The sequence below is a fragment of the Seriola dumerili genome, unplaced genomic scaffold (assembly GCF_002260705.1).
Source record: "Seriola dumerili isolate Sdu_G_001 unplaced genomic scaffold, Sdu_1.0 BDQW01000018.1, whole genome shotgun sequence".
Classification (NCBI taxonomy): domain Eukaryota; kingdom Metazoa; phylum Chordata; class Actinopteri; order Carangiformes; family Carangidae; genus Seriola; species Seriola dumerili.
The window spans coordinates 2,637,600-2,663,636 of NW_019174273.1; the positions used below are offsets into that span (position 1 = coordinate 2,637,600).

The 26,037-nt window shown below is 40.8% G+C and overlaps 1 protein-coding gene across 1 annotated transcript in view; it reads left to right on the forward strand.

Moving 5' to 3' along the window:
* The window catches only part of LOC111232131 (dystrophin-like), a 186,257-nt gene that overhangs the window by 123,826 nt on the left and 36,394 nt on the right, over window positions 1–26,037 (forward strand). The window contains exons 56-62 of the mRNA XM_022759501.1: window positions 3,268–3,437; window positions 3,557–3,713; window positions 5,836–5,947; window positions 8,440–8,708; window positions 11,173–11,319; window positions 16,707–16,770; window positions 18,851–18,911. Of these exons, the coding sequence (XP_022615222.1) occupies window positions 3,268–3,437; window positions 3,557–3,713; window positions 5,836–5,947; window positions 8,440–8,708; window positions 11,173–11,319; window positions 16,707–16,770; window positions 18,851–18,911 (980 nt within the window). The remainder of the gene's footprint in view (window positions 1–3,267; window positions 3,438–3,556; window positions 3,714–5,835; window positions 5,948–8,439; window positions 8,709–11,172; window positions 11,320–16,706; window positions 16,771–18,850; window positions 18,912–26,037) is intronic.

Here is a 26,037-nt window from a genome sequence, read left to right on the forward strand (position 1 = left end):
AGTCTCTGACCAAGAGTTTCAGACCATCTTCCTCGACTCTGCCTCGGCTGGTATGACAGGAATCTTTGACATAGCAGAGGAGAGACATTTCATTGGTCTACAGCTGCTTGGTAGACAAATGCAAAATCCCCCACTGCATTGTGGGTGTTGAAGGGAAGGCTCTGTTCTGCGAGAGAACATGTTTTGACCCTCGGCCCTCACCCTGCACCCACACACTCTTTCTGTTGCAATGGTACATGCACACACACACACACACCCCACACACACACACACATTGTAAAGGAAATAACACAAGCACACATGGAGCATTTTGGAAATGAATTTTCAAACACACACTGTTGCAAATTCAGTCACAGTGCACACTTCCTTTCCACTCACACACACACACACAGCTCTGTCAGTACAACAGCAGCACTGTATGCAGTGCTAAGATAATCTGCTGTGTCCAATTATAATGGCAGAGGGCGACGCGGCACTGCATCCAGAGCACACACACAGTCTTAGGCTACAACACTGCACGCAGATAACGCTTAATTGGAAAATGAGCACACTCATCATTTTATGCACCAAAGTCTCTTCACCTCCTTCCTCCCTCTCTTTCTCTATCTCACCCTCTGACTCACACTCTACATTTCTCTACAACTAACTCTCCCTCCATCTCTCTGTGACGCTCCCTCCCTTCCTCTTCATCTCCAAATCTCTCTCTCTCTGTCACACACACACACACACACACACACGTTTAAACAGAGGGCATTTCATGCAGTACACTGGGAGATAATCTTGAGGGACTAGAAGAAGCAGATGATGATGCTTCCTCTCCTTCTTGACATCTAGCTGTTGGATACCAGAGTAAATTTTGGAAGATGCTGCGCAGGAAGGTCTACCATGTTCAGGTTGGGAAAGAAAATCAAACAATGTTCTTTTATAGATAAGCATTGTTATGCTAAATTAAGGAATTTCGTTTTTGGAGAAATGTGTCATCTGTAACAAAAAATGTTTTCTTATATAAGTCAAGCTAATTATTGAGCATTAGTTCAGATATCTTTTTTTTTTTTTTTTTTTAAGTTTTCTGATACAAATCCTCTAGTATTGTGCACCAAGAGAACTTATTGAGATCTTTAGCTGTTTTCAAACTTTGTTTCTTCATCAAGAAGCCACATTGTCACATTTGTTTATCATATAAGCGAAAAGTCTAAAAAAATAAGCTGATTCTCCTCCTTATCAAAAGAGCAAGTATAGAAGTTTTTATTTTTCTCAAAAATGTGATAAAAAGAAGTCGTTAACAAAATGTGAAACCATCAATTTAAAATAAAGATTTCATTACAGAGCTCAGATTGAGTGAAAGTCTTCAAAACTGAGGGGGAGAACATTTAGATTACAGCAAAAAACTGTAACACACTTTCTAAATTCACATTCATCAGTCTGATGCTGCACTCCACCTTCACTATCTCCAGTGTTTTCTATTTGTTCTATTCTTATCTGTGTCCTCTTCTTTGGTGCAATGACCCAATTTTCCTTTCAGGTGTCATTAAAATTTCATGTCATCTAATTTATCATAAAACTTCCAGTGAGTGTAACTTTCCTTAACAGAATGTTTCCCACACTTCTCAAGGCTTTACTCGAGCTTAAACATATAAGGGGAAAAATGAAATGCCATTGAAGATTGCTTGGTTCTTTGTTAGTGCTACTTCAAGGACAATCTCTGTGAGGTTTTTACTAAGAAATGAAAAGAAACATGCAAGGTTTTGAAAGTGGAAAAACACATTTTAGAAAATGAATTCCCCTTTTTCTAAGAAAACTGACGTAATTATTGTTGTTATCCACATAACACTTTCTATTATTATTAACAAGATCATGTTGAAGGTGTTTTTCCCAATGCTCAAACAGCATGGTGATGATGAGTTAAAGCTAAAGTAGAAATACAGTCTGCAGCATCACTGAGCTGACTCAGTTCTGAGGCTGCAGAAGAAGAAGAAGAACAGGAACAACACATACACAAGTTAAAAACATTAGCCAGCTAATCCAAGCATAGGGCTGTCCAAAAAGTAGCTAGCTATACTAGCCAAATTTAATATCACCTGAGCTAGCACCTTGCTACAATGCCCCTGCTTAGCATCTCACCTGCCCAGTATTTACTGGATGATCTGAATATGTCCGTTATTCTGGAACAATACCTCCAGTATTTTTATGTCTCTGCGGTGTTGACATTCAGAGCTGGAAGCATATTGTTTTCAGGTTGTCCATCCGTCTCATTCTCATGGACACGATATAGATCAGTAACGCCTTGGTGGAACTTCTTCAAAAACATTCACTTGGACAGATTAGATTTTGGTAGCAAAAGGTCAAGGTCATGGTGACCTCACAAAACACTGTTTTGGCCTTGTTTTCTTTTTCATCCTCGCCTTCCCTGATCCACCTTTCTCCTTTCTCTTTTTGCTGTTCAAACCGATGTGAAGCCTTAGTAGCCACAGTAGCCTACTTTTGGCCCCGAAGCGGTAACAGCCCATCAGGAATTATCCTGACGTTCCAGATTACCACTTACTGTCACTGTCTACTTGCTGAACTCTGGGTATTCCTGAACAGGAAGTGCTCACAGTAATCAAGCTTTATTCCACTTTTACTTTACAAAGGTCGGTTTGTTAAGTACTTGGTTCCCTTCTACCTTCCTCTCAGCAGCATTAAGAGCTTCAGTAATGGATTTACTGTAGGAAAAAGTACACAGGTGGGACCCCTGTTGTCGTCGCTACCAACTGATTCCAGGCTGAATAACACATTATGACATTTCAGTGCTACAGACGGTTCCATCCACAATGCATTAAGTCCTGCATTATGGCTCAATCCTAGAGAGTAAATCACTCTCTCAGCTCCTGATCCCATTACTGAGCACTCTAACGGAGAAAAAGTGAATTCCTGAAAGATGGCTGCTATTACCAAGAAAATGAAGTGTGTGCTCCAATAATGTGTGTGTGTGTGTGGTTCAGGTATTACTCATGTTGTGGGGATCTTAATCTGTTTACACAGTCACATTACGAGGACTTGTCTTCCTTATGGGGACAAAAAAAATGATTACATTTTAAGGTGAAGTTAATGTAAGGTGAGGATAAGGTTATGTTTAGGGTTAGGCAAGTAGTAGTTATGGTTGAGGTGAGTAGAGTAAGTGTCCAGGAAATTAATGTAAATCAATGTAATCTGTGTGTGTGTGTGTGTGTGTGTGTGTGTGTGTGTGTGTGTGTGTGTGTGTGTGTGTGTGTGTGTGTGTGTGACCAGGATCTCCAGGCAGAGATTGACAGCCACACAGAGCTGTACCACTCTCTGGATGAGAATGGCCAAAGGATCCTCACCTCGCTGGAGGACCCCGATGCTGCTCTGCTCCAGAAACGTCTGGACAACATGAGCCAGCGCTGGAACGACCTGCGCAACAAGACCCTCAGCATGAGGTGAGGGGAAACTTAGGTTCCTGCATCAGAAAGCAATTGACATACTTTGACTTTGTTCTGGAAAAGCATGTAGTTTTCACAAAGCAAAAGGGAAAAAAAAAGTGTGTTTGTGTTTGCAGGGCTCACCTGGACTCAGAGATGGCTCCATGGAAGAGGCTCCACATGTCCCTGCAGGAGCTCCTGAACTGGCTGAGACTTAAAAGTCAACAGCTGGAGCAGGAGCCGCCTGTAGGGGGCGATGTCCCTGCCGTGCAGTCACAGCTGGACACACACCGGGTAGGAGGGATCACACACACACACACACACACACACACACACACACACACTACGTGGGACACGGACAGGCAGTGATTGTCTCTGGAGCATATTAGTTGAAAAATGGAACATTCTGTTTTTTGAGTTGTTTTTTCAGTTTGTGTAATTGTGTTGTTGGAATTCATGTAGGGCTGTTTGTGAAAGTCTGGACTTTAGCTTTAACTAAGTTTTGTCTGAGTTTAGAAGTAACAAATTGATTGTCATCCAGGTCTTTATATCTTTAAGACACGCCTGGCTTCATAGATAAGTACAGCTGGGTGTCATCTGTGTAACAATGGACTTTTATCTGCTGCTTCCTGATAATATTACCAATAGGACGATTATTGACATGAACAAACTAGAATCTATTTGATAAGTCTGACTTAAACCAGCTTAGTGCAGTTCCTTTAATGCAAATGACACGTTCCAGTAATAATATCCTGTGATCAATGTTATCAAATGCAGCGCTTAGATCTAATAGGACAAGTATAGAGACGAGGACATACCCATCAATCACAATACACCACGGCAACAACTATAGTAACACAAATCACACTGACTAATCAAACAAACAAGGCCAATAAACACTGAGTATAATAATTAATGAAATGGATGCATGGAATGACACAAAAATGTATATTTAAAAATATGTTTATACCTGAACTGACCATCACCTGAAAGCAGCAAATAAAAGTAGTGATAATGTGGAAGTTTCAGAGAAGGCGTGTTTGATTTAAGCAGTTAGCGGGGTTAGCAGCCTGTAGAGTGGAGAGAGTGGAGTTAGTGTGGAGAGGAGAGGATCGACCTGCTGGTGCAGGTCAACAAGCGAATTCTTAGATACATTCAAGTGAGGGTTTTTAAAGGTGTTTTTTTTTTTCTCTTTGTTTTAGCAAATTATTTAATGGGATGATTTGATCTTTTCTCCCTGGGGAAGTGTGTCACCCCTGACTGCCCTGCGTCCCCACTCAGATTCTCTCACAGATTCACACATTCTTTCCAGGAGAGCGCACCCAGAGGAATGTTGGAGTGAGTGTGTGTGTCTGAGTCACACACACACACACACGTTAGGACTGCAGGTCCATTAATGAGTCTGTTGTTCTGTCAGTGTTATCAGATTTCTTTCATTTCAGGTCAGTTCTGTTGTGGCTTATAGGGTGTAGTGAACGGCTTGTACAATCGCAGTACGCCTGTTTTCTCTCTGTCTGTGGTCCCATGGGTGCCCCTTTTATCCCTCCCTGTGCTCCTGGAGTCATGTATTGTAAACATAGTCCTGGTCCTGGACCACCTGGAATGCATTGGTGTGTATTGGAGTCTGGCAGATGATTTGCACTGTGAAGGGAGGAAGCAATTGTCCTGACAACCTGGGGGAGGTTTAGCTTAATGCTGGAAGTGTGGTTTGCAACACACTAATAAATTAGCCCCCCTCCCCACACTAATTATTTTTGTACAGTCCCTTATCATCAACATACTGTTTATCACAGAAACCTTCCTTCCTTCCAGTTAAGTGTAACTCGCACAATAGAAGAACATACATACACTTGTCAACCCCAGTGCAGTAAGCAATCAATCAAAGTCGATGCTTTGAGAATAAAAAGCTGTGTGGTCTGTGTTGAGTCTCTATGACCAATATTATACAAATGAAAGGCTCAGAATAAAAGGCCAGACAGGTTAAACAAAAGATGACTCAGATGATTTGGTCAATTCATGTATAAGAGCTATAAAATTATGATTTCCTGTAGATATGTCATAATGAATGTAGACATGTATTGTATGTAAGGGCCACTCAGATACACAGACATTTGAACCTATAACAGCGGCAATGTTTGTGCATTATCCCATAAACTACGGTGGCCCTGAGAGCTCAGCTTCAGAAAACATGCAAATACACACAACACAAGCAAACATCTTCGTCAGTTTGACAGCACATGTGCTGCAAATACCCACAACACAGCAGTGTTTCCAGGGGACACTAAAAAGCGATGCACCTGGCTGGGACACACTTGTTCAATAAAGTGTAACGTTGAAATATAAACAATTAAAGCACTGTTGATAAGTGCAGTTGATTTTCCTGTGTGTTCATGGTTGTGTGTGTGTGTTCTCACAGGGCTTCAGGAGGGACCTGAGAGCCAAGGAGCCAGTTGTGACCAAGTCTTTGGATGATGTAGGAGTCTTTCTGTCTGAGCTGCCCCGAGACTCACCATCACCTGAGCAGAAAGGTATAAAGAAAAATCGGAATCGGCCCAAAATCAGAATTGGCTAAGAAAACGGTGTATCTGTAGAACGGAATCCCTGACCTAACGCCAACACTGATCTAACCCTGACCTAACCCTGTCCTAACCCTGATGCTAACCCTGATGCTAACCCTGATGTTAACCCTGATGCTAACCCTGATGCTAACCCTGATGTTAACCCTGATCTAATCCTGGTCAAACCGTGACGCTTACCCTGACGCTAACCCAGGCCTTGACCTTAACCACTGACCCAAAAGTCTTTTTCCCAACTGGGGACACAGTCTTTGTCCCCAGTTGGACAAGCCGTCCACAATTACCTGGTCTTTAGTCAGAAATGTGTCCCCAAAAGAAGCGTATGACAGACAGACACACACACGCGCGCACGCGCACACACACACACAGCTCTGCATATAGGCTCTCCGTGTTTCTTACAAGTGTTAAGAATGTCTCCTCCAGCTCTTCAGACTTACTTTGATGCTTTTCATGCTGGATGGATTAAGAATGTCATTGTAGCCAGTGTAAGCTCTTCTGGGTCAGGTAATTGTACCAGAGACATTTACATTTGAAAAGACCATGTACCTGCCATTTAAATGCAGAGTGAAATGTAAATACAGGAAATAACTCATTCATTAGTGACATTTTCAGCAGGAGCGGCACCATGATCAGCCCCAACTCCTCAAGTGCTGCATAAAAGGAAAATATGAAGGGAACAGAACAAACCTTAAAGCTCCTTTTCCTTTTGTGTGTGAGTCACACGGTGAACTCTGGACCCCGGTAACAGCGTGGTAACAGCCACACGTGGAGGTTAGCTCACATTCACAGACTTCCCTGTTGCACCGCCGGCCTCATGGCAGCAGCCCGGTTACCAGGCTGGTAGAAAACAGCTGAACTTTAACTTTGGCCCATTAAACCCAGTGAGCTGCCAACTCACACACACTCCGAGAGCACAGAAAGAAAGGGTGAACTCCAGCTGCTAATCGCTGCTACACCGGGGGAAACAAACACCTTTTCCTCTGAGAACGTCACTCTGTCTCAGCAATTTGACCTTCAGCTGTGTGTAACATTTTGCTAGGTTTAAATTCAGCTTGCTTTCCTCAAAGAGAGCCTATCGCTCCACAAGCAGCCTGAGTGCTTTGACATATAAGTGAGACTGTCTCTCAGGGGTTGGTCTTCACTGTCACAGCCACTGCTTGTGGTTTTTGTTGCTTTAAAAGAGGTAACAGGCTCTTAAAGTAGAACAGACACAATCTTAAACTGCGGCTGTGGAGAGTTGGTGCTGTGCACAGGTGAAAAGAAGCAGCAGACAAACACAGCAGGTCTTCAAATGAACCAAACAAAAAACATGACAGGAGACTGAAAGATGCTGGAGAGGCTCGACATTTGCAACAATGATGCGTAAAATGTCTTCTTTCCAAAATAAATGTTTGTCAGCCCCGGCAGAAAGATGGCTGACTGCTGCAGCTTTTCATGTAGCCACAGTTTATTATGACAGGCTGTCCGTCCCATTCAGTAAAGCATTAAGGTACATGCGTTTCCTTGGACTCAGAAATAAAGTGATTAGACTTGGGAGGTCAAACGTCAGGGTCACTGTGACCTCACAAAACACATTTTTGGCCTCTTGAATGTGAGAGCTCAGCAACACTTTGAGGGAATCTCTACAAATTTGACACCAACATTCACTTGGACACAAAAGGTCAAAGGTTGTTGTGACTGATTTACCATACTCCAAGATCCTTGTACACTTAGTCTGCAGAGTATCTTGACTTGTTTTCCACTGAGTTAATCCAACCTTATTATAAAAACTCAATGTACTCACACTCAGGCAGGGGAACTTGAACAAGGGTTTATTTCCATACTGCAGCGTCACAGCGGGTGAATGAATTTTATATCTCAACCTGGTCCATTACCAACGTGAAATCTGTTGCTTTTAACACAGTGAGAAACGTACATCATTCCAAACTACTCTGACTTCTCAGCGTCTTATTAGCGCTGCCTTATCCAAAGCACCAGACTGTTTCACAGCATCATCACCAGTCGTAAAGTAGGACAACATAACTGTACACTTTACATCAAAATAATAGAAGCGTAACCTTAGCATAATACACTATTTAACATTTACATCTACATACATACATTGAGTACAAACTTGAATAAATTTAGAATCTAAATAACTGCATATTTGATCAAAAAATAGGATATCCTCACTCAACGTTTTGCCGTTAGCGATGGACGTGGACGTAAATTCACTATTTTTTGCCAACAACAGTTTTGGTTATTTCATATGTATATATGAAAGTGGGCAGGGCTTATGTGGAAACTGTTATCATGTACTCCTAAGCAATTCTTGACTGAAAATGTGGTGACATCTGTGGGGTTATTGATTTATGGAGTATCAGCTGATGATGTCACAATCTGACCTAAATCCACAATAATTTCCACATTTTTTTCAAGGTTTAAGACACTTATTTTTCCCCCAGGTATCAGCCCAGAGGAGCGTGCCCAGAATGTGGGGCGAGTCCTGCGCAAGGAAGCAGATGATGTGATGACCAAGTGGGACCAGCTCAACACCGACTCCACCGACTGGCAGAAGAGGCTGGAGCTGGCTCTGGATCGGCTGATGGAGCTTCAGGAGGCGGAGGACCTGCTGGACGGACAGCTGAGGCAGGCGGAGATGGTGAAGGAGGCGTGGGAACCTGTGGGCGACCTGCTCATCGACTCGCTGCCGGAGCACATCGACAGAGTCAAGGTCAGAATGAATGTTGCTCACGTTAGATTTAACAGGATTTACTTTGTCGTCATGTGTTCGGGGACTTTAGAATTGAAAAATGTCCTTTTATCACTAAGTTTAAGACATTTTACCACAGTTGTGGCATCTGCTTTCTACCTCAACCAGGAGATATATATTTTATTAGATCTGGGGGCATATGTTCAAAGTCTATTTGCATATTCACAAACTGTCCTGATGGAGGAGGCTTGTCATGTTTTTTCTGCTTCCTGTCCTTGTTGTTGTTGTAGCACACTGCACACCTGCTTACTCACAACTGAGTCAGTTGTAGCTGAGCCAGTAATACCTTGAGAGAGCCATTGGGTTTGGATCACATGATTCAACACATGGAGGAGGGGTTTAAGGCAAAGTGACCCTCCATTAGGGTGGAGCCACAAGCCTGACTGATTGGGAAAACCTTTGTTTTCTCACGATCCTCAGTTCAGCATTGGGCACCTGCTACCTAACATGTTAGCTTAAAGAAACAGAATCCGTACCAGCTGGGGGAGCAGCACATTGTACAACAGCCAGTTGAGAAGGCAAAAGAGAAAAGGCTGTATATGAGAGCTGAATGTCCACTATTATGTGCAGAGACAGTTGAGAAAGGAGACGTTGCACATTCAGTCATTCCCTGTATCTGTGTCACGTAGAAGTCACAAGAAGTGAACGTGACCACAGGTTCTGATGAAAATATTGGATCCATTTTTTCACAAGCCTTATCTCTTCAGAACATTCGGACATCAAACTGTCATTTTTCAGACAGTTCAGGAGAAAATGAACTTTATCAGAGACCTGTTTCTGTCTCAGCAACAAACTCTCCCGTGATCTCGCAGCACAGATCTCTTCCCTCTGTTGGTTCTGGTTCTGGTTTCACCCCTGCAGTGCCGCCAACGTCATTTTCCAACCGGATAAACAGAAGTTTAGAGGGACTTACACGTGAAACCATGAATTCAAAGTTAAAACTGAAATAAAACTCACACTTCTTTGCTAAATAATACTGTTATTCTCATTATTATTGAACTGTTTTTGAGTATTATTATTACAAGCAGAAAAATCAGGCGCTAATTTTTACTGTATATAGTGTTGTTATGTTTTAACACAGACAAGAAATTCATCAGCTAGTGTTAAGATAGGATAAGTCTGGATATGATGGGATATTAATATTAGCTACTGTCACATTTCATACCAGATGTATCGGCCTGAATGAGCTAGCTGGTGCACCACCCACTTAGGAGACAGGAAGTGTAAGCGCTGCTTGTAATGCACCATCTTTGTTTTGGGCTCTCGCTTGAATCAGTGGCCCTCAGCCAAAACACAGGCACAATGCTTTGTTACAGATGAAACTACCCACCAGTATATACAAGCTCTGGTCACTTCCAAGCAGAAATTCCAGACATTTGCTGGTTTTCAAATGTGATGATTTGATGTTTTTCCTGTTAAATACTTGTAATGGAGCATCTTGCAGTGTGTTAGGAACTATCTGTTATATCAGCTTGCTGTCCTTCCTCATCTAATCTTCTATAATACTTTGAGTTTTTTCTCAGCTTCCGTCACAGAATGCGTAACTACTCTGTCCAGAGTGAGTTCTTTTTTTGTTGTTCACAAATGAACTATTGTATATTGTTTTTTTCTATGCTGGAGTGAGTCTGTGATAAAGCTGAAGAATGCATGAAAAGGAGAGGTTAGTTTTTCAGTCTGGCCTGGATAGTTTGGCCTTATCAGCTCTATTTTGGAACTTGTAATCTGCAACTACAAGAAGAGTTCCAGCTCTACTTTTTGTGCATATTTCTCAATTTGTGAGCACAAAGCCTTATCTCAGTTTTGTCTTTCTTTTTAAAATCTTTATAAGACCTCGAGAAGGAAAATGTAAAAGCCTTTCCTGTGGATGATATGCTTTAAATCAATCACACTGTTAATGTGGACATTTTTCCAAGATTGATAACAAACTACTTGCCCCTAATGCAAGTGAATACAGACAAAGCAAATTTGTCTAATACTGAAACCATAGAAATTTACAAAAACACCAGTATCATCCTTTAAAACCTTTCCACTGACATTTGGTTTCTCTTTGACTTCTAACTGATGTTTTTGTTTAGTTTTGGGGTTTTTTTGGGGGGGGGGGGGGGCATTTTTCGCCTTTATTCTGATAGGACAGTGAGAGATAGACAGGAAAGTCAGGGAGAGAGAGAGAGGGGATGACATGCAGCAAAGGGCCATGGGTTGGACTCGAACCTGTGGCCGCTGCGGTCAGGACTAAGCCTTTCTGGTATGTGCTCTACCAGGTGAGCCACCAAGGCAGCCTTTTATTCTTTTATTTATATTTCAAGATCTGGATCGTGCAGCTCCCGAATCAGATATGCCTGCAGAAGATGATTTCAGATTACATTTTTCACTTGTGTGTGTGTGTGCGTGTGCGTGTGCGTGCGTGTGTGCGTGTGTTTTGCAGGAGTTCCAGGAAGAGATTGCTCTGATTAAAGATGATGTAACTCACATGAACCACTTGGCATCAACTTTTGGTCCACCCGACATCCAGCTGTCGCCTAGCAACCTGGAACGCATCGAAGATCTCAACACACGTTGGAGACTGCTCCAGGTACAAGCTTCAAACACACACACTTACACACACACACAACCCTAACCCAGGTATGGAAACACAGATGAGCATGTATGTATATATACTGTACATAGATGTATTTAGAAACACAGCAAAGCCTGCCACAGGTTTATTATCACTTTATGGTGAGAGCTTTCATGTTGGAATTTACACATGCCAGAAAATACTCACACACCTGTGTTCTAACTTTGAAAGATGCTGAACACTGAAACTATTATAAATATACTGTTGCACCATTTATTCTTTATGTTTCCAGCATCATTCAGGGATTAAAACTCCTAGAGTCTCTGAAAAATAACATTCTTGTGGTGCATGTATGTAGTTCACACAGATGTTGAACAGTTTACAAATCGTAACAGATTCATTAAAATAATATTTGAAACAATCAGTCATTGATTTCAAAGCAAGTTAAAAAGGCTTTTTATTTCTAATTAGATTGTTGATTTACCAGCTAAAATCACTGGCAGATTTAATTAGCTATAACTAGCTAGTTAACATAACTTAAGTTCAAGGAATTGGTTGAAAACAGCGTCTTCAGCTGAGTTGTGTATGAGTAATGATTCCAGCTGACTCATTTCAATACAAGAATGAAAAGCACTGCATACATGCTACAATGACTGACATTCTAGACAGGTAGTGTTTCAGTCGTCCATAGCTATATATATATAGATATATATAGATATATCTATATATATACATATAATATGCTACTGTTTGATCAATCCTGCTGTTTATACAGAGCGTGTAATAGCTTGTGTTTCACTGTTCCACAACATGAGTGACCTACACTCAGTACAGTACCTGTAAATAAACATTCATATTGTATTGAGGTAGCACAGTGTATATGTTAGTCGTAAACATTACCTGTAACCCCACAGAAATAAAGCAGTTTCTACTATAGGTGGTAAGCTAGTTAGCTGTACATGCTAACATGCTAACCTCGCAGTTTAATCCACTGCTGTTCTTATGTTTTGGTTTTGGGAAAATATAAAACAACAAAATACCACCGTCTAATGCAGAGCATCACACTGTAGAGGCAGCACCGTTTGTGCCTCTATCAGTCTCAATAAATCCAGTGGCAGCCATGCTTGAAGTCAGACAGTGATTGTTACCAGGGGTGACAGATAGAGCCAATCAGCTGCCAGATAAACCAACTAATGCCAAGGAGTCCCAATCGGAGATGGGCCGCGGTGACACCACGGTGACAGGACCAGACGGCTAGTCTCTCTGAAGTTAGAACCTGACCATATGCTTGTGCGAGCACGCACACATACACACACACACACACACACACACACACACACAGTTATCAAGCAACTTCCTCCTACTTACAGTGAAGTGTAAAAGTAACGTGTGATAATAACATGTAATATACAAATAATAAGAAGTACCATTAGCTTACTCTGTATTAAACATTAGCTTCAGCTCATGTGTTACTTGTCGTGGCCAGTGATGTTCTGTGCAGTGACTCCCAGTGGATTTACTCACAGCGCTGAAGTAAATCTTCAGCAGCAACCTCTGTGGTAAAGAAAAGTCTCATTATTTAATACGGCGCAATCACCGGGCACAGACATACAGTATAGCTCTTAATTAGAATTGTTTACTAGATTCTTTAGATGCAGTGAAATGTTGTTTATTGTTGTTGGTATTATTTAAGAACCTTTTTTTTTGTTCTCATCATTTCAATTCAGAGTATTTAAAGTAGTTGGCTAAACAGAGTCATATAGATTCAAATGCTCGGCCTCTGCTCTTTAAACATCACTAATGTAGACAAACCTTGATCTTGAGTTGGTATGTATTGGACAGTTTTGAGCATTTTATTCACATTTTATGTTTTGCCACATTTTTAAGCACAGATGGTTTCTATAATTATCTTTTCTTCTATGTAGGACTCATGAAATAATGTATATAAGTCATGGAAATGAATTTGAGTTGTATTGACTATTGCTTGTTGTGCAGCACTTTGATAACAGTTGCTCTTGAACGTTCAGTTTTACTGCTTGTCGTCTAGTGTTGCTGATGTGTCGCCACGTCCCCATGAAGACTCAGTTTCTGGGTGGTTCATTCACTGTAATACATGATTGCTTGATGGGGTCCATGTTCATGGGTTGCTCCATGTTAAATAATAAGACTATTTTACTGTGTCACTTCCTGGTGTGACCAGACCTTTAAAGACCTCTGGAGTTCTCTTAAACTGAAGAGAATTTTACGTCAAGATAAATGTGATAAATAGATTTTATAGTGGAAGCAAATATGAAGCATTTTGACTTTTATCTTCCACTTGTAATAAAATTCTTGGTAAGAGACTGTGTTTAGCCTGCTCCTCTCATGCTGCTGACACTCAGTCATAAGCATGAGCTGATATAAAATGGTCATTTCTAAGAAGAGAAATGAGTGTGTGGTTTGGACAGAAAAGAGGATTTAACTGCCAATTTTTGAGAAGTCACTTTCCATTGCAGGTGGTTTATTGGGAGTGGCATGTTTGCCTGGGAATTTTGGCATCACTTTACAGTGCGCGTGTGTGTGTGTGTGTGTGTGTGTGTGTGTGTGGAGCACGTGCCTGGTAATGTGAGCGCAGTAGTGTGTGTTTGTATGTCCATGTTTTCTGCTTTAGTCAGTGTGGCTTCAATTTTAGGTGAGTGCTAGTACTTCTGTTGTATTTGTGTGCAAGCGAGTGTGTGTGTTTATGTGGTACCTGCACACCCAGGTCACTCTAGTCAGTCCACAGTGTTCTTTCATGCCTAAAAGGTTGAAACTGATTGGTCGGCACGGGGACACAGTGCACTCTGAGTAATTGCAACAAATTCCTCCTCAACAATCCCACTCTTCTCGTTTGTGCAACTCTAATTAGGTTACCATGGATACGGGGAAAAACAACTCAGGCAGAAATGGAATGGGTGAGGTGGACTCAAAGGTAATTTCATAGTTTGGTTTCATGTCACATCGAAGGCAAAAAAAAAAAAGGACTGGCCATCTTCATCTTCGTCTGTTCTTCATCTCATACCATGAATCACACACACACTGTGTCATCAGTGGTTTGTGGATGAAAGGTTGGAAGTTTATCAGCCAGTCTGTCCACTCTCTTCTAATCAAACAAAGTGAAACTATTCCTTTTCTTACTTCCTGGAACAAAAATATGTCACTAATCAGCGTCTGCCAAAGCTCCCCATGCCGGAGTGAGCTGCGTGCGTTGCCTGGGAACATTAGATCACTGATCACACTGTCTGGAAGCATCAGGGAGTAGACACACTGTGGCTCCTTGTCATGTTGGGAATGTCTTCTTCTGAGACCGAAATCATCTTTTCATTCAGTATTTGGATAAAAGAGTTGTATCTATCTGTAAAAGTCATCTCCCCTCAGCTTTTTGCAGTCATGCAGCCCCATATGAGCACACACTCCCACCTCCATGTTTTATCAGTCAGAGCTATGCAGTCACTGTGGTCCTGGCCACGTCCTTGTCAAGCATGTGGAACCACATCTGATGGAACCAAAGAATGTGCTTCTTCTTTTCATCTTCTTTGGCAAAGTTTAATCTTGCACTTTTGTGCTGTTGTGTGAACAATGGTTTTCTTTTTGGACGCCATCCGTAGAGGTAGACTCCAAACAATGTCGTCCAGTTTCCTCAAATGATCCTTGTGCCAAGTCAGAAGCACTTACCCATCTGTTTTTCAATGCTAGGCTGCAAACAGCAAATTCTGCCTGACGTCACTTTACAAGAGTGATCACTGCGCCTTCTGTCATCTGTATCAGCTGATGCTCAGTAACCTGCTGATGCTCTTCTACACAGTCAAGTTTCTTACTGGTCTTGTTCACTTCCTTACAATGTGGAGCCATGTTGCATTAGACACAACCCAGGCTGAAATTGAGAAAGCTGTGGCGTTGACAGTTTATTTTATAACCTTGGTCATACAGTTGGCCTTAACTGGAAAGCACAGGTGTGGTTTGGAGTTCATATTTTCACTGTAGTTGATCTAACCTGTTTGTTTTTAATTATAATTCAGATCAAGTGCCCTATACTTCAATTAAAAAATAATGCAATTATTTAATTAAATGGTAGTTGACCTTAAGGAGCCATATTGTTTCTCTACCCAGATATTATTGTTGCGAGGACTGGTTGTTGTTCTTTACATAGGCCGTATTTGCAGGCTTGTTGTAATGAAATGCCTGACTGAAACATAGCTATTCAATAGCTTAGGTGTGACCAGTGTGTGGAAATCTTAATTACTTGGACACTTGGACACTGTATTCTCCTTTGCACCTGTGTAAATCCAGGTGTTCTAAGATTCTTGTATTGTAATGGTACAAAAAAGTTCCCTTGTTCTTGTTCTGTGTATTTTCGAGTTGAACTTTATTTCTGTGCTATTTCATGATGCGGTAATTAAACATAAAGTATATGATATTGTAAAATCAGAGCCGCTCTACACAATAGATGTTTAAATTAGGGTCAATGAGGAGCGAAGAATGTGCAGTTTAGAAGGGAATCTGTGAGTGTGTGTACTCCAGCTGGTTGAGCTCTGCCTCAGCTCTGTGTGAACCTACACGGCCGTGCTGATTTGGCACAATTATCTCAACTCCATCTAGATAGACAGCTCATTCAAAGCTGAAGGAGACTCACCGGGGACTGCACCCTCTCTAATTCCTCCACTACAAATTCAATTATCTCCACCATGCTTGTCTTTGTGTCTCCTCCTCTTCCATCTCTCTCCCTCCATCTGCCCATCCTTGTATCTACTGCTCTTACTCTGCAGTGAGTGTATCATTTGTCACTATTCACAGTGACAGAAGAAAGAATCACTCCTCAGTCTATTCCTATCATCATTTAAAAGCTGTTTATTTGAGGAAGAATTACAGTTGAAATGTCTCTTGTGGCTTTAAAATGATTATTCGTTGTTTTCCTGAGAAATATGGATTTCTCACCATAAACTATAGAAAATTGTATATTCTCATTTCATGTCAGCATTCTTAATTATTCACTAAATGATATGGCGGTTTGTATAGTAAGATGCTAGGATAACACAAGAATTCAGTTTCTACTTTCTACACAGTAAAAACACAGTAAAAACACATTTAGTCAAACATGAGTTAAGACCAGAATCTAACTTTCTGACATTATTAACCATACAGGAAATAATTATGACATAAAAAATGTCTCATTTTGGTGAAAACAGTGGTTAGCATGTCAAAATGCATTAAAAACACTCTAGCCTCCATTTATTCTTTTTTATAGCACTCCTATGACTCCATAACTCAATACCTATCTATCTATCTATCTATCTATCTATCTATCTATCTATCTATCTATCTATCTATCTATCTATCTATCTATCTATCTACTGAACGTGTTTCTTTCTGTCTTTCTCTGTCAGATCTCCGTTGACGAACATCTGAAGCAGCTGACTGATGCTCACAGGGACTTTGGCCTTTTACACGGTGAGTACAAAACTCAGTGATGAGTTGGGAGCGAGGGAGTTAATAAAGACTGTGACTCATCTGGCTGCTGGTGGAGCTTGTGATGGTGTATTGATCTGTTTGTGAAACCTGGTTTTTTAGTTTTATCACTGAATTCCAATATGACTTGAGCACTTAACCCCGGGGCGCCGCCATGGATCAGCCAACCCTGAAAACATAACACTGTGCAGATATCCATACAGTCTGCATACAGTGGGATTCACTATTAGATGCAAGACTGACACCATCTAGAAGAAAAGTGCTAAAGGCCAGCTTCTATAGTTTGAATGTCATTTTAATGGTAATGGTTTTCTCAATTTAATCAATCAATCAACTTAAATGAACTATATACACAATGGAAAACATTAAACAGCACTGCATCCTGCAGAATACTGAATTACCCGCAGTTGCACATCACCAAATGCATGAAAGCCATGGAGACATAACACTGGCTGTCACTTCAATAGAGACTGAGTCACTCAGTGCTTCAAACTGTCTTGAAGTCCAATACAGACTCACTTTTCTATAGATAGTGGCCATTCAGACAGGGTTATTAGAACAAAATAACAGGTTTCATTGTCCTTAAACTGAACTGTACTAAACTCAGGAATTCGAATGTGTAAATAATGTAATAACGTGTAATAACCAGTCGATAGGAACTACTGACCAGGAACTACTACCATATATATACATACATACCCCAGAGTCCTGAGTTTAAATATTGATTTTATATTTAATGAGATTTAATCCAGAACAGACATGTCTGGGATCAGATGTGTCGATATTTCAGGATCCATCCACACACCACTATCAGAGAGCAGGACAGACACAAACAGACAACGGGCAGAAATTGGCTGACACTTGGAAGAATGCAAATACAATTCAGTGGCGTCATATATGCTAATTAGTGTATTACGCCATCTAGTGACATTTAGCAACTTTTTAACCAGGCTTTAGCTACTTTCCATTCAAAGTAATAATAATAATAATAATGACAAACTTTATTTGTATAGCACCTTTCATACAAGAAATGCAGCACAAAGTGCTTTACAACAAAGAAATGACATGCACATGCCTCACCGTTTTTCACATGAAAAGACATAAATTGAACTTCATCATTGATGTCAAATGAAAAACATTAAAAACATTAATGCACAATGAGATGGAATAATAATAAAATAATAAATGAAATAATAAACAATAAAAAAAGATTAGATAGAAAGCATATCAGTAAAACCTAAAGAGCAGATATCATCTTTCTCTATGACCAGCAGCTTTAATGTAAAAAATAAAAAACAATCAAAAAGAAAGAAAAGCAGCTGTAAGCAGCAACTGTCACTGTTTCTCTTGTACTTAGTGTTTTTATCACAATCACCTGCATATCACACCTCTATATAAAACTGTAGGACAAAGATAAAATGGAAATCACAAAGGACAAAAAGCAACTCATTGAATACATCTAACATTGCAGATTAATGTTGTTTTGCATCCAAGAGCAATTTTTTTTTTTTTTTTTTTTAAAGTCCACCTGGAGCGACTCGTCAAAGTGCTCTTCAGTTTAATTACAGCTCATCTGCAGAGTAATTACAAGACACAGATAACAAAAGAACACAACATCACTCGAGGTGCCTGTAAAAAAGAAAGACACACAAATGAAACTGACACTTCAAACACAAATGAAGTGATTAAGTCTGTAAGGTCATCAAAAAGATGGCAGCAACTCCATACATAAAATATGGTATCAAGGAATGGACTGGAAATAGATTGAAATACCCATGGGCACAATACAGCAGGTAGTTTCAGCCCAACAATCTGATTGGTTCAAATCCCAGACAGCACAGTCTGCTTTAACAGACAGTGTGCCATCTCTTGTGGGTATAATGAGTGAATTAATTAGCAATATCTCTTGTTTTCCTGCTGTTTTTCATCATGTGTGTGACTTTGATAAAGAAAACCTTTTATTACATGTGATGTTTTGGTAGCGTGTGTGTGTGAGAAGTTTACTAGTCTGCAGTCAGTGTGAAGAGATGTTGTGACTGTTCCTGTTTCTGTGTCTCTGCAGGATCTGTAGAGAGCCCCTTCGAGCAGGGCGTCTCCCCAAACAATGTGCCCTACTACATCAAGTAAGTCCTGACCTCTGAGCTGTGGCCCATTTAGTTTGTGTAGTTAATACTCGTTCTAGTAAGGCTGACGGATAATTGTCACTGGCTAATGGTCTGGTTAAAGGGCACAAGTTTGAGTGCACTAACCTTTTAACAAAGTGCTTTGCATTGCCACTAAAAGAAATCTAAATATCCAACTCTAACTGGTTTTTCATCATAAGGCTCAGTAGGGAAACAGACACCACCATGCAAACTTTACTTAAGAGTAGTGATCCTGGATCTACTAGAACTGACAGGCGTTTCTAGACCTCCTGCTGGATTGTTTGCAGCCCTTAAATGGGTTTAGAGGATAAAGCTTGTGTTGTTCTATTTTCATTCCTCCGCGCACGCAACGTTTTCAGGTTGTCCGTATGTACGTACATCCTATTCTCATGGACACTATATCTTAATAACACCTTGATGGAACTTGGCACCAACATTCAGTTTGAGTCAAGGATGAACTGATTAGATTTTGGTGGCCAAAGGTCAAGGTCACAGTGACCTCACAAAACATGACTTTGGCCTTGTGAACACAGTATCTTGAGAACTCCTCGAGGTAATCCCTTCTAGTCTAAGCAGACAGCCACGAGCAGGTGACTCTAGTTCTTATTGTCATCAAATCCGATGAAGAGGCAAAAACCAACAATGTATAAGTCTGTCCAATGTGTTCCCACCCTGTCCATTGCTCTCAGCTCCAAGCCTGTTGGTTCCTGCTAAAGACATTTGAGAAACACTTAACTTTGTTTAGTTTTAAGGTTCAGTAATTTCAAAAAGCAGCTGGTCACTGTAGGTTTTAGCAAATCTTATTCAAACAGCAGGAAATGGTGCATTTGTCGGGGACTAATTTTATCGGCGGATTAATCCACATTTGTTGCTTTAGTGGGTATTTGGGGCTGCTGGATGGTGTGTGTGGGGACTAAGTCAAAAATAAACTACAGTGTGTGTGTCTGTGGTAATGAAGGAACATGTCACCAAGATATAATGTGGCTCAAAGATGTGCTTTTTAATAGTGTTTAAACAATGGAGCTCTATGGCTCAGAGAAATAAATATCAGGCTTGGATATACACACAATACTTGTTGGTAGGATAAATTCTCTGTTGGTTTGGTTCTGCACATGTTGACAAGAAGTAACATTTAGAATATCACCAGAATTAGCCTTTTAAGCTTTTTAAAATAAAAGTGTAATTTTCACCTTTAAATGTATTTTTGTGTACCTTATATATTAATATGATGAACCCAATAACTGTGCCTGCTTGAAACCATCATGTAGCTCTTTATCTAGCAGGAGGCATAAACAGAAATTAAATATCCCACTCTTCCCAACCACTAAAAACCTTTTCTCTTCTGATCTGATTTTCCATTGACTTTTGAATCATGTCCCTCCCCAGCAGCTTTTTTCAGTAGGGTCATATGAAGGAAGTGAGATGCAGCCAACATGTTGTTTCCTTGACTTAAGATGGATTGTTAGTGTGACACTGGTCGTTGTTTAGTCTAAACCTGTTTACCTGTGTAATGATTCATCTATTCAGTCATTCTGTCTGTCTTTGCCTTATTCATCTATCTGTTGTCAGTTCATATTTAGTACATGTATTTCTTCATACGTTGACACCGTATCCATACATTCACACAGTCATCCATCTATCTGGCTAATGTTAAACTCCTTTTCCACTGGTCAAAAACCTGCAAACACCTGCTAACATCAGGCTTTTGTCTGCAATGGAAAAGGGACGAGCTTTCATACCCAGGTCACATGACTCTACAGTAGACACTGGTATTTATCGGCTCCGATCAGCATTGATTTAAACAAAACACCCAGGTGAACTCGCTAATTTTCATCTTTTTTCCTGGTGTGACGTCTTTCAGAGACACACACTGTAAACACACCTGTCACCAGTCCAGCACAGTGCTGTTCAACCAGAAACACTGCAGCTACACTGCGCTCTGTGATGAAAGAGTGAGCTGCAGCTTTGAAATAAGTTTTGAAAACACACCGATTGAAGTGTTTAAAAAAACCACTTATACCTGGAAAAGGGGTATTCGAGAACCAAAGCAGATGTAAACTGATTTTTAGCCCCGCCGCAGTTTGTCTTTAAGACCCCAAAACATGTATCTCAAATCATTAGCAGGACATCCTTACCTTGGACTGATCCTGGATCAGTCCAACAGAAAAACATGTGTGGTGGTTACACAGTATTGGTCAGCACTATTTTATCGCTTGGCTCATGAAAGGATGAGCTTGTTTTTCCTCTAGCTAGGACCTGAGTCACAGTGGTGATCCTTCACAGAGGGCAGACACTGACTGTTTGAACACTAGTCCTTCTGGTGCCTTTGTGAACACAATAGGTTTGTAGCTACAGTTTGAAATAAAATTGTATCCTTTACATGATCAGTACAATGTGGGGAGTTGTACATTTTGTATGTATTGCCACAGGGGTAAATGTACAGCTTTGAGCTTTATATGAAAACAACACTACAAGCATCAGTGTTATTTATCTAAACTCCCACTTAACACAGATGTTTTGTAAGTCAGGGGTTAGCAGGTCAAAAAAAATATTGATTTATTTACTTCATTATTCTTATTGAGCAGCTGTGCTCTGGTGAATGCTGGGAGATTGTTTACTACTCATCAGCTGATAGCAGGTAGCAGAAGTTTGGAGGTGAGATGTGTTAGTGTAGTAGAAAGCACAAACATCTGACTGTTACTGAGTTGGTACACACTGAGTTAAAGATCTGAGAGAATGAGGTAATTATTGGATTTTTGGAGCCACGTGGAATCATTTGCCTACAAATTGTCCTGCATGAAGACGTCCTCATTAATTTAAGTAGGTTAGAGGAAGGCTAAGATTAATCTAGATGAGCTTTAACCTCTTCAGCCCTGCCACACCTGGCAGTGACTCCAACTTTATGTAGTGCTGTTGCTTTGCAAAACATTGTTCAGACCCCTTTAAATTCTAGTGGATAAACCAAAGTGCGTGCATCATACCATGTCACACAATGTAGAGAAAACATATCAAGCCAGACCATGTACTGTAACACTGGAAAGAAGGCACTGTACCTTTCTCTACCTTGGTTCAATTCAGTATACTTGAATTGAGTCTGGGTTAGCATGACTAGTAGTTTATGTTAGCTTATGTTAGCTACAGGAGTGTTAGAAAATGTTTGTTTTGGTATCACTGTGTTACTGTTATTACCGACTACTGACTGGCTCCTCTACACTACATAGTAGCTGCAGCATTTAATGTATAGCTAGCTTGGAGAGCTAGCTCCTTATTGAAAAAAAATGCAGTACAGAGAAAATAGAAAAGAAGTACAGAGCCTTATGACTGACTAGCACTAGCATGTTTCCAGCTTGCCAACGTGTGGCCCACTCACAGTAGTTCACTAACTAGCCCTGTGAATAGTCCCTGTGTCACCAAGCCTCGAGCCACACACACACACATTACAATTACATTGAAAGTTAGTCAGCTAATGTGATGCTAAAGCTTTGCTTGGGCAGAATATATTATATTACAATCTGTTTTGCATGGTTTTATAGGGCTAGCATAAATGTTAGCTTCTGCAACAAACAATAATCACGTGCATTTATAGAACATCAATCAGGTTGTATTATTATTACGCACGATTTTGGTGGTTAAAGGTCAAGGTTGCGGTGACCTCACAAAACATGGTTTTGGCCTTGTAAATGCAATATCTCAGTAAAGCCTTGAGGGATTTTCTTCCATAACTCACAAATTCATACATTAATTATGACACAACTTTACTCAAATATTATAAGGATAAACTGTAGTGATGACATTTTATATCCAAAAGGTCAAAGGTCAACTTCACTGTGATTTCGTAATGTTCTGCAAAAACACTTCTGGCCATTATTCAGTGCTGTAACTCAAGAAGGAGAGACTGTGACCATATTTCCTGTGACTTGGCTGGTTGGTAGAGAGATACAACCGTGAGGTGGTGATTCTAGTTTGTAGATAATATAGTATTTTAGTATTTTTTCACACCAAACATACAATAGAGAATATTTAGCAAAAAACTGTTATGGAAACGCTTGTTAACGTCATGAACGTGACTATTTTTCAAATATGGTAGAAAAAAAAGTCGTGACGTGAAGTGAAGTCCACAGTTAGAGCCTTCTGAGTGAGTTAGCCCTCCACTTTATATTCCTAACTCACTGGTCAGAATAACCCCACGCTGTGATTGGCTAACTTCACTTCCTGCTTCTTTAACTAGCAGCTTGGTGTGTTTTAACTCTGAATGAGTCAGTGAGAAAGATTGCATGTAACTTTGCACTACATGCTTGATTGCTCTCAAGAGCTTTAAATCACTTGTAGTTTGACGTGGAATAAAAACACTTGTGAGAGCACACTGAGGAGAGAGAGAGAAAGGAGGAGGAAGGAGGTAGGGAAACAGAAGTGACAGATTCTTCTCTCCACATGCAGAGAGAAAGCTGGACCTGACCAGTTCACCGAGACGCTGTGAGTGCTAGCTGACCACACACACACACACATGCTCACACACTCCTGTCTGCACACACACACTTTTACCTCTGGTTACATTGTTGTATTGCTACTTTTACTTAAAGGGACACTTCACTACTTTTGCATGTGAAAGCTACAATATGCAAGTTCTGGAAATCATGTTAGCGCTAAAGTAGCGAGAAGAGTAGTTGACCAGAAGTGTGTTCACATATATATTGACTGACTTTGGCCTTCTCTGATTGGTTAGATGGGCGAGGCTTAACTAAAGAATATTAGAGGGAAAAAAAAGTTTGATATTGTAGCTTGAAGATGAATTTAGTTGTCATGGGAAGTATCTCTCAGCCTGTGAGAACTATTGTTCATTGGGGAGGGGTGAGAGATCCTGTTCATTAACATGCGTATTGAGTGACCCAATCACAGCTTTACGTCACTTCACACCTGGTATTAGAATGAGTCATGAGTGGCCACTTGTGATGGGATCTCACTTCCCTGCTCTATAGCCACATACATCATTTCTGTTTGCACAGACCAAATGTGTTGTTGTTTTTCATCAGTACTGTGACAGACGGGTCTGCTGTCAGAGAGAGAGAGTGAGAGAGAGAGAGATGGGCTGAGCGAATCAGTGCACTGCACACAGCTCTACAATGAAATAGGGTTTTAGCTGTTTGAAATGGGTGCCACAAATAAATCATGTCTGGGAAACACTGAGTCTAAAAGTTTAAAAATGTCATTATGAAACTGAGGTGGGACAAATTATACTGTGGCAGAGGATGTCAATTGGGGAGGTGGTCCCTCAGTGTGGCCCAGTACTTGTGTCCTGCTAAAAGAATGTGGCCAGACCACCTCCAAACGTGGTCTCAATGCATCTTGGGTTATATTCACACCTGCACTTAAAACTTTCCACCTTCCGTGTGTCTGCGTTCTGTCTCCCTTTTACCTTTGTTGTCTCTCTTTACTGGAAGATGTGCGTGCACACACACATGCAAAGTGTCTTTTGTTTCTTCTGTAATACTCCACTACACTTAGTACAATGAATGCTGCCTCCACCCAACGTAAGTGTACTAATTAAAGACTGGAAAGTATGAGCTTGAACCTGTGTCAATGGATGACCATTTTAGAAGGGTTCAGATTTCATGTTCCCCAGTCCCTCGTGGCAATTCCCACCTGGACCAGAACCAGACAATATTTACAGGAGTATCCACATATACTTTGGAGGCTTCACACACTGCAGCAGCCAGTGTCTAACCATACAATACACCCACTCAGGCTACAGCCTACACACACTTAACAAACCCACACTGTGTGTCATGCATACAAACACTTTCTCATACACATGCAGGGCACAGTGCAACAACATATGGTCCACCAACTGCTTCTCGTGCACCATCACTTGTCTGTGTGTGGAGATGATTTCCTGAAATTGTTTCATGTGTTGAATCCATACATACACACACACACACACCTGCGCACTCAGGTGTAAAATAACAGTTGAGACTTGCCTATAAATTACAGGCTGTTTTCTCCTTGTTGGTGCAACATAGTCTATATTCCTTCAGCCTTGAACACTGATTCCCAAAGCAAAGAGACCCCCCCCTCCTTCCCTCCCCTCTCTCTCTTCCTGTTTCTCTCCTGTGAGCCTGGTTAAAAGCAAGAGGCAGGTTTTTGTGTGTCCTTCACCCCCTCCTTTCCCTTTTTGTCCTTGCTTCCTTTCCTATCCTATCCTTCCTCCTCCTCTGTGTTCCCCTGTCTTTCGCTCTCTTCCCTAACACTGACTGTGGAGATCCTGTGTGCGTTGAACAGCAAAGAGCCTCTCTCGTCAAGGAGGTGAAAAACCTCCTCGGATGGTGTCGAGGCTCCTTTGCTTTCAGATACAGCGGGATGGGGGAAGGGAGGCAGAGGCAGGGAGCCTCAGCTCCGCCTCGTCTAGCTGAGCAGCGTCAAGTTTCGCTGGGAAAAGCAGGACTAGCCCGGAAATGTGGCGAGATTAATTTCAAAATAAAGGCATCAATAATTTCGGGTGGTTCGGTCTAGCTTGTTTGCTCGTATCATTTGTTGTGTAGCTACTAAAGGTTTGTCATACATCTGTAGTGTGGGCTCTACCTGGTACAAAAATGAGCTGGGGCCCCTAAAGCCCTTGTTATTTTGATTTTAGTTGATATTGAAATTCAGTAGTGCAAAAAATTTGGAATGAACCAAATTAGTGAACGGACATTTATCCCACTGTGCAGGCCAGCCTTTATAACAGGTTATGCCTAAATTTGGAAGTGTAGTACTTGCTTGTTTTATCTTTGTTTAGTTTTCTTCTAACTGTGTTTATTGTTGTGCACCAAAACAAAAACAAATTCCTTGTATGTTGAAAACTTTCTTGGCAATAATGGCTGCACGACATGCAGAAAAAATCATTTTGCACTTATTTTGGCAGATGACTTGATTTTTCAAAAAAGAAAATTAACCAACCATGTTAGAGATTGCGATTCACATTTTTTTATATTTACTTTAATAAATTAACCCTCCACCCCACCCTTTGTGATTAAAGCTTTTAGTTTGAAGCATTCAGCGGAAGTATTAGTTGTTGTATTCCGGTAACTGACCCTCGTGTCTCGCTGGGCAGTCAGCCTCTGCAGCCCAC